General features: G+C 34.8%; 1 protein-coding gene across 4 annotated transcripts in view; it reads left to right on the top strand.

Annotated features, from left to right (window-relative positions):
• SPIRE1 (spire type actin nucleation factor 1) overlaps nt 1-18405 on the top strand; it is a 195359-nt gene that overhangs the window by 115382 nt on the left and 61572 nt on the right. For all 4 annotated transcript variants that reach the window (XR_005649344.1, XM_039846272.1, XM_039846281.1 and 1 more), the window contains 2 exons: nt 8844-8921; nt 12317-12481. Coding sequence is in view for 3 of the 4 variants with exons in the window: in XM_039846272.1 (XP_039702206.1) it covers nt 8844-8921; nt 12317-12481 (243 nt within the window). In the remaining variant the exon portion in view is untranslated. The remainder of the gene's footprint in view (nt 1-8843; nt 8922-12316; nt 12482-18405) is intronic.

Genomic DNA, 18405 nt, shown 5'->3' with positions numbered 1-18405 from the left:
TTGCCAGTTAACACATTGACTCAAATTAAGACATCTGCTGGGGACATGCCTTCTGGCTACCTTCTGCTTGAACATACTCATAACAATAAAGCCATAAGACATTCACACATTTAAGTGTATTTTAATCACTTTCTCATATTCCCTGCACATCCCTCTCCTCGTGACTGCCAGCAACTCCAATAATAAAACTGTGGCATTTAAGTTGCCACAGAAATTGCTCCCTAGAGCTAAAATGGATTTCTATTTCTTTTTGAAAGAATCTACCACCAGATGTCTGTCTGTAAGGTTGCCATTTGTTCATTTTAATTAGATGATCCATCATTTGTAACTTTTCAGGGTCCTTGTCAATGTATTTTTTCTATTTTATTTATTATTTTATGGATGTTAGTAAGTATTCAGAGCACTTACCTCATCATTAAATTACCAGTCATTAAATTAAATTACACAATCATTAAATTACCCTCTCTGCCCTATGCATCTTTGCTTTCATTACTAATCTCCCTATTTAAATGTTTCAGAAGAATCTTTTAACCTAAGAACATGTTAGAACTCTTCTGCCTTTCAGGTCTTGTAACTTTTTCAATTTAATTAATTTTATTTTAACAAATAAAAAAATTCACATGGTTCAAACTGCAGGGGTACAAAACTATCACAGTAAATTGTACTCGTCTACTTCTGTCTCCTAGCCACACAGTTCCTTTCCTACAAGCAACAAATAGTGTTAATTTCTTCTTTGTCTTTACAGAGAGAGTTCATGTATAACTAACAGAAAGATATCAACTTTTTCTCTTCCTTTTACGCTGTTCTGACTTTCCTTTCTTCATTTAATAATGTATCTTGGAGATAATTTTATATCAGTATGTAGTGTTTACATCTCTTATGTCTTCATAATATTCTATCATGTGGGCATACTATAATTGATCTAATCAATCATCTTTTGACAGCTGTTGAGTTACTTCCAATTTTTGGCTATTACAACGGTGCTGCCTCGAATAGTTTTTAACTTATTTTTCATGGATGTGATCATTTATGTAGGACAAATTTCTAAAAGTAGAATTGCTGGGTCAAAGGAAATGTTTATTTATAATTTTCATAAAATATAATGAAATTGTCCTCCATAGAAGTTTACTAATTGCTACTCTCCTTGAAATATGTGTTTTCATACATCTTCTGAAAATAGATTTGCATTTATTTATTAGGAAAATAGCTTTTAGTGATATAATTTATAAATATTGTTTATAATATTTAAATGATCATTTTATAATGATCACTGCATTTCTATAGGTGTGAAGAGTTGACAAGTATAAAAATGGAAAGAGCAGATGTCTTTAGGAAGATACTGAGGCCAGTTACTTGGGGCAGAGACAGTCATTAAACACTCAGCCTCTGTGTGTGTGTGTGTGTGTGTGTGTGTGTGTGTGTGTCTGTTTAAATTAAAATGGAAGAATTTAATTGAATGGAGGAACAAAATTCCTTTTCTAGAACGTAGAAATGAATTTTCATTTTGATGACTTCATTTATACTTTTTCTAATATTTGCTTATGAATTCAAATTAAGCTTTACAGAATATCAATTTATAGTTTAGTTTCTAAACATTTTATATTTTTCATTACGTCAAACACTCTTAATCTCATACTTGTTGTAGTTATCTTCTCCCTACACCATCCATGTCTTTAAGAAAGTGCCATAAAACTTGATGAAAATATAAATCATATTCTTTAGCAATTATCCATTAACTATTTAATGTGCTTGGGAGACTTCCAGTTTTCAGAAGGAACTCCAGGGAGTGTGTTTTGTACTCCAATTTCCAAAATATTAATTTTGGACTGGCAAATATAATAAAATATTTTTTTTCTATTTTTCTGTGGTAAAAAAATAGCTGAATTAGAAAGGGCATCATGGCTTTTAATCTCCGTGGCTGGTATACATGTTCTATTTATTATAGGCAATATTTGTATTAGTGACTTTGTCACTTGTGAAATGTATTTGATAGTCTCTATGTAAGTAATTTATTTACAAGTATATTAGCATATTTTAACTGAGTAAAAATAGCTTTGTTCAAGTAATTATTGAAACATCCTCATTTTTGCACATTTAAAAGTAATGTACCCATTGCATAGGAGAATACCGTTAAATGACAAATAGTTAACAATACAGAGGAAATTTTTGATCATCAAAATGCTGTTATTAAAATATTTTAATACCTCAATATATTTGTGAGTAAGGGTGGTTTCATCTAAAAAGAGGCATTTATATATGAGGTTATGTCAAACCTACACAAGTAAATTAAAATTATTCCCTGAGCATTTGATATGCTTGTGATTCATAGAGTAGATTTCTTTTTTTTTTTTTAATATGCCAGGGACAGAAAATAGTGGCATGGAGCACTTCTAATTGCTAGCTTGAGAATGGTTATGTCAGAAATGGAGAGAGTTAATTGCTATGTGGCTGCTCTCAGAACTTTCTCACTATATTTCAAGCACAGGTTGGCATCTGTTATTACATTTGTGCAAGCAAAAAAATTTATTCAGAAGCTAGAATGTAATTGACAGAAACTTGTCTCTAAAACTAGAAAAATCTGTCATTTATTTTCAAATAATTCATTCGTTTTTGCTGCTAACAAAAAAACTGATTTAGAGTTGTACATTTGTTCAAGCTCCTTCAATTATAGTGTTTATAGATTCTCAATTATTTTATGTTGTTTTATTGCTGAGTCAGGATTTTTATTTCATAAAGAGACTAGAGAGAGGTCTCATTTGGTAAAAGAATTTCATGTTTTTGTGATGGAATAAAAGTGTTCATAATCAAATCCTTATATTCATTGGCTTATAAAGCTAATACCTATTAAATGTTTAGTATGAGCCAGGCTGCATGCTATATTTCTCCAGTATCATTTTATGTAATATTAACAAAATCCAAAAGGTAATAATTATCTGCATTTTACAGGTGAGAAAGTCAAACTGAGGATCAGCAGTTTAATAACTTGTTCAAAGTCACACAGCTAGGAAATATCTGAGCTATAATTTGCACTCCTGTTCAGAAAAAATAAAGAAACATGATATTCTTAGACCATTCATTGAAATTGTCTCCATAAAGAGCAGATAGGGATTTTATCACAGCACATATAAAGGTAGAGATATGTAAAGACATAACAGTAGGGCCATTGTGACTACATTTACTCGGATGTGTCAGTATAGTGAAAATGAAGGTTGGATGGAAAAGAGGCCCAATGTTTCTCATACCATTCTACCAGAGTACTCCCAAGACAAAGAAACATGTACTTATAGTTCTGGACTAAGAGGACATAGTAAATTATAACTGTTTCCACTTTAAGTGACAGAAATCCACTCACATTAGCATGGGTGGAATGGGGCAGGATTTATTGGCCCACATACTTGGGAAGTCTAAGGGTATGGCTAGCTTTAGGTATAGCTGGATCCAGTATTTCAAACCCTGTAGTCAGGGCTGGCTTTCTCTCTCTCCATCCCCAGGACTGGCTCTTATTAAAAGGCAGGTAAGATGACAGTTTTTAGCGCAAACCTCACATTCTCTCAGTTCAGTAACTCCAGCAGAAAGTCATTTCTGTTAACGGGGGCAGAAAGGTCTTGGAGCAAGATATGGAGCCATGTACTCACTTGAGAACCAAACATTGTGACTGGGGATGTGGGCTATGCTCATTGGTCAAGGCGGTATCCTCACCCTTGTGAGTAGGTGATGAGGTGCTAGTCATGGGCTTAGCCCTATTTAAACCCTAGGGAATGCATTCCCTACAGAAAGAAGGATCTTTATTGAAGGAAGGGAGAGAAAGGGTTTCTAGACAAAAATGATGGATGCCCACTGAGTGATATATATATATAGATAGATAGATATATAGATATATGTTGATATAGATATATATAGATATATAGATATATATAGTTCAGTGCAAGTCAAAATGTCTTTGAAATACTGAATTCTACCTTTAAAATTCATGAAAATTTTGTTTTATATGTCTACATCTGTTAAAATGCTGTTAAATGTTCCATGTGTGGATTGAGTTTCCCTAGGAAATAGACTCTGATGGGTAAAATTTGAATCAGGAGATTTATTTGGGATTGCTTTGGGGAATACCTGTAAGGGGGGCGGGGTGAGGGAAAAGTTGAACTACGATGTAGGGCAGCAGGCCTCAGCTTATCCCACGGGAGCTCAGAAGCTGGGATGGCCCTTCAGAGATTCTGGAATTGAAGTAAGGAGGCCTGATCCATGTACTTCCACATGGACCAGTGATTGGATGTGGGCTGCCCAGAGATGGGTGTAACCTAGGCAAGGCAGCTCCCTACACTGAATGCTGAGTTCAGCTCCTTGCGGGGTGGGGGAAGGATTAGGCTGTGAGCAGCCAGTGGAAGGCACTTTATTCCTGGAAGGCTTGAGAGGGTGGGCAGTAGACTCGGGCAGCTTACCACAGCATCCATTACATTATCTTTGAGTGACATTAACTCTAGGAAAATGTGTCATGTTTATCTGTCATTGTAAATGCTCCCTAACATATCCCTATACTGTTTGACCATAGGTCTCCATTTCAGGGCCATACCAGAGACACTGGAAACCCATCATAGGGGATTCAGAAAATAAGACAAATTAGGAAGAAACTGAAGCAGAAAGAACAGTGTAGAGACCTACTATAATCAACTTTATGGTGGTAGCAGTAGGAATCAAGAACAAAAGATAAATATTTTTGTCTAACCAACGACTTCCCATCTTCTACTGTATCTATGCCATTTGTCTTGTCTTCTCATGTTTTGACCTTTAAAGGACATAAAGACCATTGGAAATTTTTAAAGACAAAATAGGATTGTAAAGATTAGTTTTTCCATGATGTTTTCAGCTTTTTAAAAATTATCTTTGGTTTATAGATTTTAGGGTAATCAATATAGTACTTGCTGTGGAATCAGCCTTTAGACGTCAGAGGAAATACAGCAGAAAGAACTTAGTTCAAAATGGGCATATGCAGCCCCATACTGCACTGTGGTTATGGACAGGGAAAGATGTGTTGTTAGGTTGTTGGTTCGTGTATGTATACTTGATTTTCTCAGGCATTAAAGTTTCAAACTGTTTTATTTTGATGCTGATTGAATCTTTTTGACCTGTCTAGTACTATTATTTCATTTCTTGTGTATATTAGGCTTGTGTTTCTTATTTTCTTTTTATTTACATATTTGTTTTAGTTATTATTTATTTTATCACTTAAATGTAGTATGAGCTTGGGTTGCATTTTATTCCCCTGAAGTGCAGAGCACATGTTTTTGTGTGGCATAGGTAAGATTTTTCTTCCCTACCCCTCAAGGAGATTCTGAAATTAGAGAGGAAAATACAGATTTACCCCTGAATGATTTTCCTCTTATTAAAGTTGACTTGATAAGAGCTATTGAATAGATTTTTTGAATATTCTTATTTGAAAGTATCTTTAATCACTTATTCAACAATTATTTACTAAGCCCCTACTAAGTGCAAGGCACTATTCTGGAGATTGGAGGATCCCATCAGTGAACAATTACATCAGAATTTCTCACGAGGCTTACGATCTAGCAGGGAGAGGCAGACAGTTAACATACTAAGTCATGTGGATTGTTAGAAGGCAGGATGAGCTTTAGAAAAGAGGTAGACTGGGGAATTACTAGTGGCAGGGTGTGGGGCTTGGCATATATATAGAATGGTTAGGGTAGGCCACACTGAGAAGGTGACATCTGAGCAAGAATGAGAAGGATGTGTGGGAATTAGCTATTAGATAGAGTGGATATCTGGGTAAACCATTCTAGGGAAAGAGAATAGTCAGTGCAAATGCGCTAAGGCTAGAGTGGGAAGACAGTAGAGATAAGGTACTTATTCTCAGCTCTCATTTTTTGGGTTGGGAGACAGGAGAGTGCTGCTGCTATAGCCTGATAGAGTCCAAGGGTGCCCAGTTCACCTCCTTATCTCTTCTCTTTCACCATATTAATTGGAAAAAACTAGAAGGAAGACTCTTCTAGTTAATAGAATAATATATACTTTAATTCTTTTGGGGACGGAGCCTGGATTACAGTCATCAGAGGAACACAGAAAACACGTGCGCCTCTCCCTTTTGGTTTCCTCACTCAATTCTGATTTCGATATTTGATAGTTTGTGGACTTGTGTTGAAATCTCATCAGAGATTTATTTAAAAGATAATAAGCCCCTATTGAAAGATTAGGGATTTTGAATATCAAAAATATTGTATATGCCAGTACATCTGGTACATCTTTAAAGATAGAAAACTGGGAATCCTAATTTAGTAATGATCATTACTGAGATTTTGACAAAATATCACACCGGATGTTAACTACCCATTATCTACAAAGCCCAGGTATAAGTCATAAATTCTATTCTTTTTCCTTGTGTAATATATCAATTTATACACATTTATTTTAGCAAAAATAAAGTAGAACTTTATCTAGCTGTTTTCTAAAAGTTATATAAGCCACCGGGGACAGCATCAGGATACTTATGTTCCCAGCATGACCGTTCGTCATCTGGGGTCCCATCCACACATCTTACTTCATATCTGAGACCTTGGTGCCACTTCCACCTGCTTCAGTCCTGCTCTGTCACTTGCCTTTATGGAATCTCCAGGCATGTCAGTTAGCTTTTGTGAGCCTCAGTTTTCCCCAGTAACATGGGTTATGGTTTGGTTAAATGATGGTTGCTTAAAGGCTTAGCACTTATTAGCTGCCCTGATTATTGCCCTAGCATCCTACTACAATCAAGAGCAGTAGCCAAGACCATTGGAAAAGAGCAAGGCTCTGGATGAGGAATAGGGAATGGGGCTGGGGCAGTGTGGAGAATTAGGATATATATGTTTAGGGAGTTGCTTTTCCCCAGAGGCTGTAAATTCAGGGGTCTCCTATGTTTCATTGCTTATATTTTAAATACTCACAACATTGTGAGATACACAGTAGTATCTTCCTTTTAAAGGAGGGGAACAGGAGGCCCAGAGAGAGTAAGCCCATGACTCAGGAGTGGCAGGTGTCTTTTTACATATTCTCAAACAGGAAACCTGACTTTTCTTTTTTAAAATAATTATGGAAACACATTCTGAAACGATCAGAAATACTTTTCCCCCCTAATTTCTTTCTTAGGGAGAGACAATGCATTATTTATACCACTTTTTCTTCAAGTCAAAGAGTAATTTTATTCTTTCTGAGTTAATACTCCTATACATTATTAAGTTCAAAAAATCAGGTGAAGTTATTCTCATTTTTCAGATAGTTAATCTGAGAATTTTTTTGTTTTTAAAATTATTTAATTTATTGAAGATGACATCACTTAATAAAATTCTATAGGCTTCAAGCATAGAGTTCAATAATACATCATTTGTATATTATGTGTTCACTCAAAGTCAAATCTTTCATCACCATATATTTGATCCCCTTTACATTTATCTACCTCCCTCTGGCAACCACTAAACTGTTATCTGTGTCTATGAGTTTTTGTCTTTTTCATTTGTTGCTTTCAGTTTTATATCCCACATATGGGTGAAATCATATGGTTCTAAACTTCTTCTGTCTATTTCAGTTAGCATGATAATCTCAAGATCCATCCATATTGTTCCAAATGGTAGTATATCATCTTTCTTGTGGCTAAGTAATATTCCATTGTATAAATATACCATGTCTTGACCACCATAAATAATGCTGCAGTGAACATTGGGGTGCATATATTTTACAGATAAATGTTTTTGACTTTTGGGGTAAATACCCAGAAGAAGGATTGCTGGGTTATATGGTAATTCTATCCTTTATTTTTTGAGGAAACTCCATACTTTCTTCTATAGTGGCAATACCAATTTACATTCCCACCAGCAGTATATGAGGGTTCCTTTTCCCCCACAACCTCTCTGATGCTTATTATTTGTCTTGTTGATGATAGCCTTTTTTACAAGTGTGGGATGGTATCTCATTGTTGTTTTGAATTGCATTTCCCTAATAATTTGTGAAGCTCAGCATCTTTTCACGTCTTTTGGCCGGCCATTTATATGTCTTCTTGGGAGAAGTGTCTTCAGGTCCTCTGACCTTTTTTTAATTGGATTGTTTTTTTTTTTGTGTGTGGTTAAGTTGTATGAGTTCTTTATATATTTTGGATATTAGCCCCTTATCAGAGGCATTGTTTTCAAATATCTCCTCCCATTCAGAAGTTTGCCTCTTTGTTTTGTTGATGGTTTCTTTTGCTATGCAGAAGCTTTTTAGTTTGATACAGTCCCATTCATTGATTTTTTATTTTACTTCCCTCACGTTTGAGGTCAAATTCATAAAATCCTCTCTAAAACCAAGATCCATGAATTTAGTATCTATATTTTCTTCTGTGCAATTTATTGTTTCATGTCTTATATTTAGGTCTGTCGTTTTATTTTGAGTTAATTTTGGTGTATGGTGACAGATAGCAGTCTAGTTTCATTCTTGCATGTGGCTTTCCAATTTTCCCAGCACCATTTATTAAAGAGGCTTTCTTTTCTCCATTGTATATTTTTTGGCTTCTTTGTTGAAAATTAATTGCCCATACATACATGAGTTTATTTCTGGACTCTCCATTCTGTTCCATTGGTCTATATTTTTTGATGTTCAATACATATTTGTTAGATAATTTAATGAATTTTGATTTTTGAAATGTCTTTTATTTATTTTTAATTGGATATATGTATATATTACAAAATGGTTACCACAGTAAGGTTAGTTACCACTCCCGTCACCCTCAAATAATTAATTTCTGAAAGTATCCATTAGAAATTTCAGTTTGACAAGATAGCTCAGTAAAATTTTTATGCCTAAATATTTTATTTTTATTTTAATTGTAGAATCTTAAGAAGATTCAAGAAATGGAAAAGAGTGATGAATCCCACACAGACCTGGAGGAGCTGAAAAATGCTGACTGGGTAAGATGGTTGGATATTTTCTCTGTTTTGTTTAGTGTCAAAGAAATAGCCTAATTTTTTTAACTAGCTGGTCATTAAGGGCTGTAGTATGAATCGATATTATATGCATTTGAGTGAATAGTCTTACATTTGAGGAAATATCTACTCCCCATTTTTGGAAACTATCTGATTTTATTAGAATCACCCCAGTGTCTCTGGGAATTTTAGTGTTTTAAATATTGACATTTCTGATTATATTAATACCTTAGCATACTCATGTGTAAGTCAAAGTTTAACCTCTGTTTCAGGATAAGGTATGAATCTATAGTGTAGTACATTCATTTATTTAGTAAATAGTTACCAGATTAGGGCCCTGGGCTCTGCCTTCATGAAACAGAAGACAAATTTATAGAACAGATGATTACAGTTTATTAATGTGGCACACTTGACTATCTACTGTTTTTCCAATGTGTTACTGGATCGATAAATTCCTGCCCTCATAAATGACTTAAAGTCAGACAGACATGATGACCTTGGGGACAGGTCAGTGAATGCCATGCAGTTAGACTGGGATATGTCTGTTGTCAATGGGAAGGCACATTTTAGGATTCTGACTTTTCAGGTTAAAGATACTGGATAAATAACATCATTAAATGAAGGAGTAGGAAAAGATGCAGATTTGGGGGAAATGAATGATTTGCTTTGGACCATATTAGATTTTAATTGTTTGTCATATTTTATAACAGCTGAGTAAGGTATAATCAACATCCAATAAGCTGCACATTTTTAAAAAGTACAATTTGATAAATTTTGACATATGCATATACATACCTACCCATGAAACCATCTCTACAATCAAAATAATGAGCCTTTCCATTACCCCTCAAAATTTCCTCATATCCCTTTTTAATTCTACTTCCTGCCTCCCTCTTCTCTAGTTTCTAGGCAATGAGTGATCTTCTTTTTGTCACTGTAGATTAGTTGAATTTTCTAGAATTTTGTATAAATGTAGTCAAATAGTATATACTGTTATTTTTGTTTGACTTCTTTCATTCAGCATAATTCTTTGGAGATTTCATCCATGTTGTTGCCTATATCAATAGTTTATTCTTTTTATTGCTGTTTAGTATTCCAGTATATGGACATAGCAGTTTTGTTTATCCATTCTTCTTTTTATTGTCATTGGGTATTTCCTGTTTGCAGTATTCTTAATGAGGATATCTTTGCTGAGATACTCGGAATGATTTTAATCTGGAACATTAAAGAAAGAGTAAGATTAAAAAATCAGGTAGCCTATATTGTCTTATAAGCTAGTTTTATTTGTCATTTTAGAATAATATTGATTATCAAGTTTCCTTTGTATAGAATACTCTGGCAGTGTCAGTTAGGTATATTTCAACTTGGTTAATAAATTTTTAAATTCGTTTTCATAGATATTGAAGCCAGATAAGTAACTCCAAGTGTTCAGAAGTTAGCAAACAGCTAGTATAAACTTGAACCAAAAATTTAATTTATTGTCTTAAGGCACCCTCATTTAAAAACTAGTACAATTACTGACAAGAGATGAACTAACTCCAAAGGTAGTTATATCTGCCCAGGTCACCAGCTTCTGTCTCATAATACCATTAAAATGAATTACCTAGAAAGATTATAATGAAATGAGGAAAGAATGAGGAATAGAATGAAGGAGAATCAGAATATCTTGAATGGCAGAATCTAAACATCTCAGAATATAATCTCTAATGGAATAAGGGATAAATGTAAAATCTCTAGGAATATATATACAGTAACAGTTGTGCATCATTTTATTTAATAACTGTGAAAAGTCATATGTAAAATTTTTGCCAAACAATAATACTTAAAGAACTGGCTATATAAAATAAGTCTGTTTGAATACATTTATACATTATACCAAAAGCTATGCAAGTAGTCATCCCCTAATTTATCTGTTTTGAGAATTTAAAATTTCATATGTCAGGTTTTCTTAAAACCCAAGGAGATCAAGAGAAGAGACAGTATTTTAAAAAATGAGTTGATATTTGAACTGAATCTTAAAAGAATGAGTAAGAGAAGTTGAGACAAGAGCATTCTCAAGAGAGAAAACTAAATATTTTAGGGATATATTAGAATGTCTTTAATGGCATAATCTAAGAATCTGTTTTTAAAAATGAATATTTTAGAAGATGTTTTAATGGAAATACCACAATATTAAGTACCTCAAATTATTTTTTGAATAAAATATGGTATATATATTTTTTAAATCAAAAATTGTTTTTGAGGACTTTTTTGAGAAATTTAATCATAGTTATTTTATGTAGACAGTTTTTATTAAATACATCACTTGATTTTTCATTAATATATTTAAGTAGCTATTTGACCTACTTATTAATTTTAACAAACTGCAATATTTCAGTTAAATAGTGTGTAAATTTACTTTTCACTCAAACTATGACACCTGTGCTTACAGGCAGGAAAATAAAAAGAGTTAAAGTGTAATATTAATATACATATTAAACATGTTTTATGTTATAAGTACTTCATATCATTCTCTTGAAGGGTAGACAAGGAAATTTGCTGTTATTTATAGATAACTGATATTAAATAATTTGTAAAGATAGTAATAACATAAAATTTGTCATTTTTGAACATTTTATGTGTACAGAAAACGATACTTCAACTATGATCTTCTCCACAAACTGTGAAAAACTGTTTTCTTTTATTGATGAGGAAGCCAGGCTTGAGAAAGGTGAAGCAACTTGCTGGATGTCAAATAGCTAGTAGGTGGTTGTATCAATTAGCTATGGTGACAATAATGCTGTGTAATCAGACACTATAAAATCAGTGGGGCATAAGGTAATAACATTTATTTAGCTCATGAGTCTGCAGATCAGTTGTGGTGGCTTCACTATATGTGTATCTCATCCTTCTTCTGCGGGATCATGCCAGTGGGCACCGTGCCCACCTGAGCATGATGTTTTCATGGCAGTAATCGAAGAACGAGCGATAAGCCCATTGTGCATTTGCTTTTGAAGTCTTCGGTCATATCATATCCACCACCATTCCAGTGGCCAAGCAAATCATGTAGCCAAACCCAGAGTGAAGGTGTGAGAAATATGTGTCTTCCTCTTTAGTGAGAAAGCCACAAAACAGAGTGTAGACACGGGAAGCCTGAAGAACTGAGGTCATTAATGCCTACCACAGTGGATGAGTTAGGATTTATACTGAAGTGTCTCAGCAGTTAGACCTTTGGATTCTCTACTGGCTTTCTACCCACTTTTTAGTATCTTAAAATCTAATTTTTAAAATTGTTTTTGTTTGGTTTACTCAGTGTTTTGTAACCCAAGCTCTTCATTTTTTTCTGTTTGACTGTAGCTAGTAGTCATTCATTGATGTGTCTCCACCGTTGGTACTTTCAGGCTCGATTCTGGGTACAGGTGATGAGGGATTTGCGGAATGGAGTAAAACTTAAGAAGGTACAAGAGCGGCAGTACAACCCTTTGCCCATTGAATATCAGCTTACCCCATATGAGATGCTAATGGATGATATTAGATCCAAAAGATACACTTTGCGAAAAGTGATGGTAAGTAAAAAAGAAAATGATTAATGCACTCAAATGGTTATTCTTCAGTAATCTTTGTTGAAAATGTTCTTCTCAGTATTATAGTTTAAAAGTCATTTCTTCTCATAAAGTAATACATGGTTATTATAGAAAATTTAGAAAATACTAAAGTCAATGAAAAAAATTACAAATGTGTAATTTTACAACCCAGAGAGAAATTTCACTAACATGCTAGTGTATAATCTTTAATCTTTTTTTATACATTTTATTAGGACAGTATGGATTAATATTAGATACTTTGTTTTGTAACCTGTTATTTCACTCAACATATTATGAACATTGTGTCATGTCATTTTGTATCCAATTTCTTTCTCTCTCTCCCCTCTCTCTCTCTCTGTCTCTGTCTCTCCTTCCTTCCTTCCTTCCTTTCTTCCTTTCTTTTCTTTTTTTAGCAAGAGAAAATAACCAAATTTAATACATACATATGTATGGGAACCCCACATACTTGAAAGAGTCGGAGACCCCACATGAATGAGAGGTTCCAATATCATCATTTCTAAATGACTACATCTTTTCTAGCTTATATCTGTACCAGGTTTGTTAAACTCATCAACTTGTATCCAGTTATAATCACCCTATTTTGTGTATCCTTGTATATAAATTTCTTTAAATAGCTACCATTAAATCCTTGAGTTAAGCTCTTAGAAAAGGAATTCTGATAGCTCAACCTTTGAAATATGTCCTGAATCTGACTACCACCTCTGTTTCAGATGCCCTCTGTTCCAAGCTACCATCATCTCTCATCCAGACTGTTAAAATGGCCTCTAAGTGGTCTTCCTATTTTCATTTTTGCCCCTTTTCAGTCTGTTTTTCCCATAAACAGCCAGAGTAAATCTCTTAAAAGTAAAATGTTATTGCCCTTCTCAGAACTTTTCCATTGCCCTTCCATTGCTCTTTATCACACAGAATAAGCTCCATGTCCTTACCTTGGCCTGCAAAGCCCCACAAAGCCTGGTCTCTGCCCCTGTCTTGAAAGTGCCCCACCTGTTCCTACAGCTAAGCCTTCGCTCTTCCCTCTCCCCAGAGCTTCTCTTTTCCCATACATCTACATAACTTGCCTCTTTACTTTTCAGGTCTCTGCCCAGATGTCCCCCATTGGAAAAGTCTTTACCCATGTGTTTCAAAAGCTCATATTTTCATGTATTTTCAGATTTATTGTCTCTCTCCCTTACAAATTATAGGGACTTAGTTCTTTCACCATTATATTCTGTGTGACTAAAACATATGCCTAACATGCAGCCAGATACTGAATACTGTGCTCAATAAATGGGTGTTGAGTGAATTATATCTACATTTTTGAGAAAATTTATCAGAGTTATTTTATGTAGAAGATTCTTATGAAACATCACTTGGTTTTGTAATAGGTTTAAATAGCCATTTGAGCTGCTAATTTTATTTTATTATATATTTTTAATTTTTCAATTAGCATTGGCTTACAATACTAGTTAATTTTAATAAGCTATGGTATTTCAGCTGAATGTTGTGTTAATTTATTTTTCAGTAAATCTGATTTACTTTACAGATGAAGAAACTGAAGTTTAGATGTGCACAATAACTTGTCAAGTTCAGACAACTAGTTATAAGGCGAAGCCCAGTTTTCAGCCCAATATGCTTCACACATATCACCAAATTGCCTTCCAAATATATTGTAATGATTATTGTTTATATCAGGATAGTTTCACCCATTTCTTTACATCCTTGACCAAAGTAGGTATCTTTCGAAGTTGACCAATTTGAGTGGGAAAAAAACACTCTCTTAATTTTTTAAGTCTGTATTTTTTTAATTACAAGTACATTTAAACATTTAAATTTGTAATTTAATGTTTAAATTAAATTAAATTACAAACGTAATTGTAATTTAAAGTTGTTTGTACTACTTAATTTTATTTTAACAAATATTTATTAAGCACTTTTCATGTGCCAGGCACTTTTCTAGTCTCTAACAAAAGAACAATACAGTCTTTAGTCTCACAAAGCTTACAATATGGTGGAAGACACTAGATGAGCATTTACAATACAGTGTGACGAGGTAAGCGGAAGGGGTTATATGCCAAAAAAACATGTCCAAAGGCCAAGAAATAATGAGACTTGACACAAGAAAACCACAACAAAATTTGCCTTAATTTGAATATAGAATGAATGGAGTGTAGGAAATTGTGAGGAGTGGAGTTGGCAGCTCATGTACTAGATGACTCAGGGACAGTGCAGAGGGTAAAATGAGAGGACAACTCAGGACAGAGACTGCAGAGCCTCACTATTTAAGAGATGAGAGCAAGGAAGGGGATAAATTAAAGACTGAAACTGTGTAGTCAGAGAGGAAAAACAAGGCTGTCAGAAGAAGTTGGGTCACAGCTACAAACAGGAGGCAGCGTTTTAGGAAGGTAGAATGCTGGAAAATCAGATAAACTAAGCACTGCGAAATGTTTAAAGGATTTAACAAAAGGAAAATGATTTGTTACTTAAGTAAAGGAATAGAAACCATATAGTAGGGTGGGAGGTGAGGAAATGGAGACAGTCTAATTATATGTGCCTCTTTTAAGACGTTTTTAAAGGAGATCAAAGAGTAGTATCTGCAGGGGCCAATGGGGTTGAAAAAAGTTGCCTTAATATTATTTTTTTTTGTAATACAACTTAATTTGAGAAAGACCGTAGGGAAGGAGAAAGTAGAGCAATAGAAGCTGGGAGTGGAGTTTAGCAGGTTACAGGGACTTAAAGAAGGCGGGAGGGTGGAGGGGTGTCCACCTCTTCGGCTCCTCTCCTTTCCCCATCTCAGGACAACCACTTTCCACTCTTCTTTGCCTGCCTTCGTGCCCTAAACACAGATATTCCTCAAGATTTGGCTCTTTTTCCAGAGTTCTTTCACACTCTACATTTTCTCCCTTACAAACTAATGAATTTGGTTATCGCCTATACTTCAAAATCGATGTCACTTCAGTTCCAAACTATCTCTAATGTCTCAAGTACTTTGTATATTTCAAGCTTTCTCCTGGGCATCTATGCCAGGACTTCTCAGTACAGGTATATCTAAGCAATGGCCCAGTGTTCTATGTCCCAGAGTTTGCCCCTCTTTTTGTTTTCATGTAAGATCATCATTCTTCAACTCATCTGGGCTAAAATCCTTTAGAATCAGTTTGAGCTCTTTCCTTTCTTGCTATGTTCTCTGGCCTCTTACCAGGGTAATGCTGGCTTCATCGAATAAGTTAGGAAATGTTACCTTCTTTTCCAATTTTTGGAACAGTTTGTGAAAGATTGGGGTAATTTTTTAAATTATTTGAGTAGAATTCACCGGTGAAGTATTCTGGTCCTGGGCTTTCTTCCTACAATTTCAAAAGGCTTTCTGGATTACCCGTAGAAAAGGTCTGTCTTGTTGGGTGAAATTGAATACTTGTTTGGCACAACCTTTTAAATATGAGAATACATTTCAGACAAGTAGCTATAATGTTCATTCAGTGTTTCAGGAGAATAATTTTTAGTGTGCATGAGTGTGCTATGAGCAAAATAACAAGTTTATCTTCTGTAATAACTTAAATTCCCCGTAAGATCATGTAACATATAGATAATTTGAATTCTTTGCATGGTCATGGTGTTGGATAGATCACCTGACATATTTTAATTTAATTTTCAGCTATGAATTCTATACAGTTAATTGAGACTTTGATCTTTGTGAAAAGGAGGTTTGGAATATTCTGCTAATCAGAATGTCTTTCATTGAAGAGAGTACGTACTTCATCTTTGATGGCCTAAGGAGGATAGTGTTAACTTCAGCAAAGTGTTGCCAGTGAGGACTCTGACCAGCACACACTGTAAAGCCTGACTTGGGAAGCACAGATATGCTTATGGAACTTCTTGACTCTTAAGATAAGAGCAAGAGGTTCTTTGCCAGTTGTGCAAATTCTATTTTATAAATCTTTGTCCTTGACTGATAAGCTCTCTGTGTCTCCATAAGACTAAATGTTTTCAGGCTAAGCATGGTCATAAAACCATGTATAGCCTTACAAGTATGAAAATCTGGCTGATATTTTTATAATAGCATCATGATGAAAAAATTCCCCAGTGCAACACCCTGAATTGTGTCTTTCAACTGACGGTGATTCCAGCTCTTATGAAGTGCCCTTCCCAGTAGGCAATAGAAATTTTCAGTGGAAATTTCTTTTCAAGGAAGAAACGTGTTATAAATTGAATAGTACCAGTAAGATATGAAAAGACTTCAAGGATGAGCTTCCAAAACCCACAGAAAATTATAGAATTATTGTTTAAAAATTCTCTCCATATGTGCTTTATAGTTGGCTCCATTCCAACTAAATGTGCTTTCTATGAACAAGGATTATAGACACTTCTTGAAATTCTCTCCAATGCCGAATAGTGTTCCAGAATCATAGACACTCAATAAGATTTGCCAAATCAGTTAAGGAATGAGTTATATCCATGTTCATGGCCAGTGAGCTTTAGAAAATGTGTCCTATAGAGAGAGTGAATGATGTTACTAGACCATGCAAAGTGATGCATGAGAAAATGAGAAACAAATTTACTTAGTAAGGAAGAGAAAGATCACTGGAAGTAACCCACTTAAATATAGATACCTAGAAAATCATGCTGTAGTAATAGTGTGTATAAGGAGGTGACCCAGGGTTATGAATTTCAGATTCTTCTCCTCTTCTTCATATATCTAGTGAATAGAAAAAGTGTAGAATTTTATTACTTTTGTTATGAGTAAAACCTTGGTATGATAGGGCATCATCAAAATAGGTGTCATACCTGAGTCCTAACTAGCATGCTATTCAGGAACATTGGGGTGTTAGAGAAGCAACATAAAGGCAACCTTCAGCTCTTAGCTCCATGAGTGTTGACTCTTTCATTGTATCCACAATTATCAGTTGTTCACAAGTTCGAGCAAAGAAATTTTGTTAGACAATTCTTCATAAATAAAGGTGTTAGCTGTCATGGGCATGAATTATGGGTATGAATTGGTTTCCTAGAGCTGCTACACAAAGTACTGCAAACTTGGCAACTTAACACAACAGATGTTTATTCTCCCACAGTTCTGGAGGTCAGAAGTCCTAAATCAAGGTGTCTGAAGGGTTGATTCCTTCAGTGGACTCTCAGGGAGAACCTACCTGGTCCATGTCTCTCACTAAACTTCTGTTGACAGGCAGCAATCCCTAGTGTTCTTTGGTTGTAGATCCATCACCCCCATGCCTGCTTCCATCACCACCTGGTGTCCTCCCTGTGTCTCTTGTAAGGATACCAGTCGTATTGAAATTAAGTCATCCTGACGACCTTATCTTAACTTGATTGTATCTGCAAAAACCCTATTTCCACATAGAGCCACATATGTAAGTATTGGGGATTAGGGCTTCAGCATACCTTTTTGAGGGGCACACTTCAACCCTTAGTAGGGTGCTGGTCTGGTCCTCAGGACACTGATGATTGTGGAATACTCATGAATCTACCATACTCCAGCCCCATCTTTGCTGGAGATTTCCTTCACAATGACAGCTCATGATTGCAAGGAATGTTACTCTGGTGTTACATCTTAGAAAGAGGCACAAGGCAAGTGTTTTCTTTTTCTGGTGGGACAGGGGAGGTGCATATGTTCTGTATCTCATCTGGTGGTGGTCAAATGGGTATGCATGTCTGTAAAAATCTTTCAAGCTGTACACTTAAGATTTGCTATTTTACTGTGTGTCATGACATCTCAAAAGTATTCTAAAAATGATTCTAGGCCAAGTCTAGCACACATTTTCTGTGGCATGTATATGATACCAATTGATAAGTGTCCTGATTTGGCAGCAAGCCATTGTCATCCTTACGTGATATCTGGTGCTAACATATAGCAATTATTTCTTTGAGTTAATTACATATATATGCTTGACTTGACATTTTAC

Source organism: Pteropus medius, unplaced genomic scaffold, assembly GCF_902729225.1.
Source record: "Pteropus medius unplaced genomic scaffold, Ma_sr-lr_union100, whole genome shotgun sequence".
Lineage (NCBI taxonomy): Eukaryota > Metazoa > Chordata > Mammalia > Chiroptera > Pteropodidae > Pteropus > Pteropus medius.
This window is presented reverse-complemented; position numbering and strand designations above follow the sequence as displayed.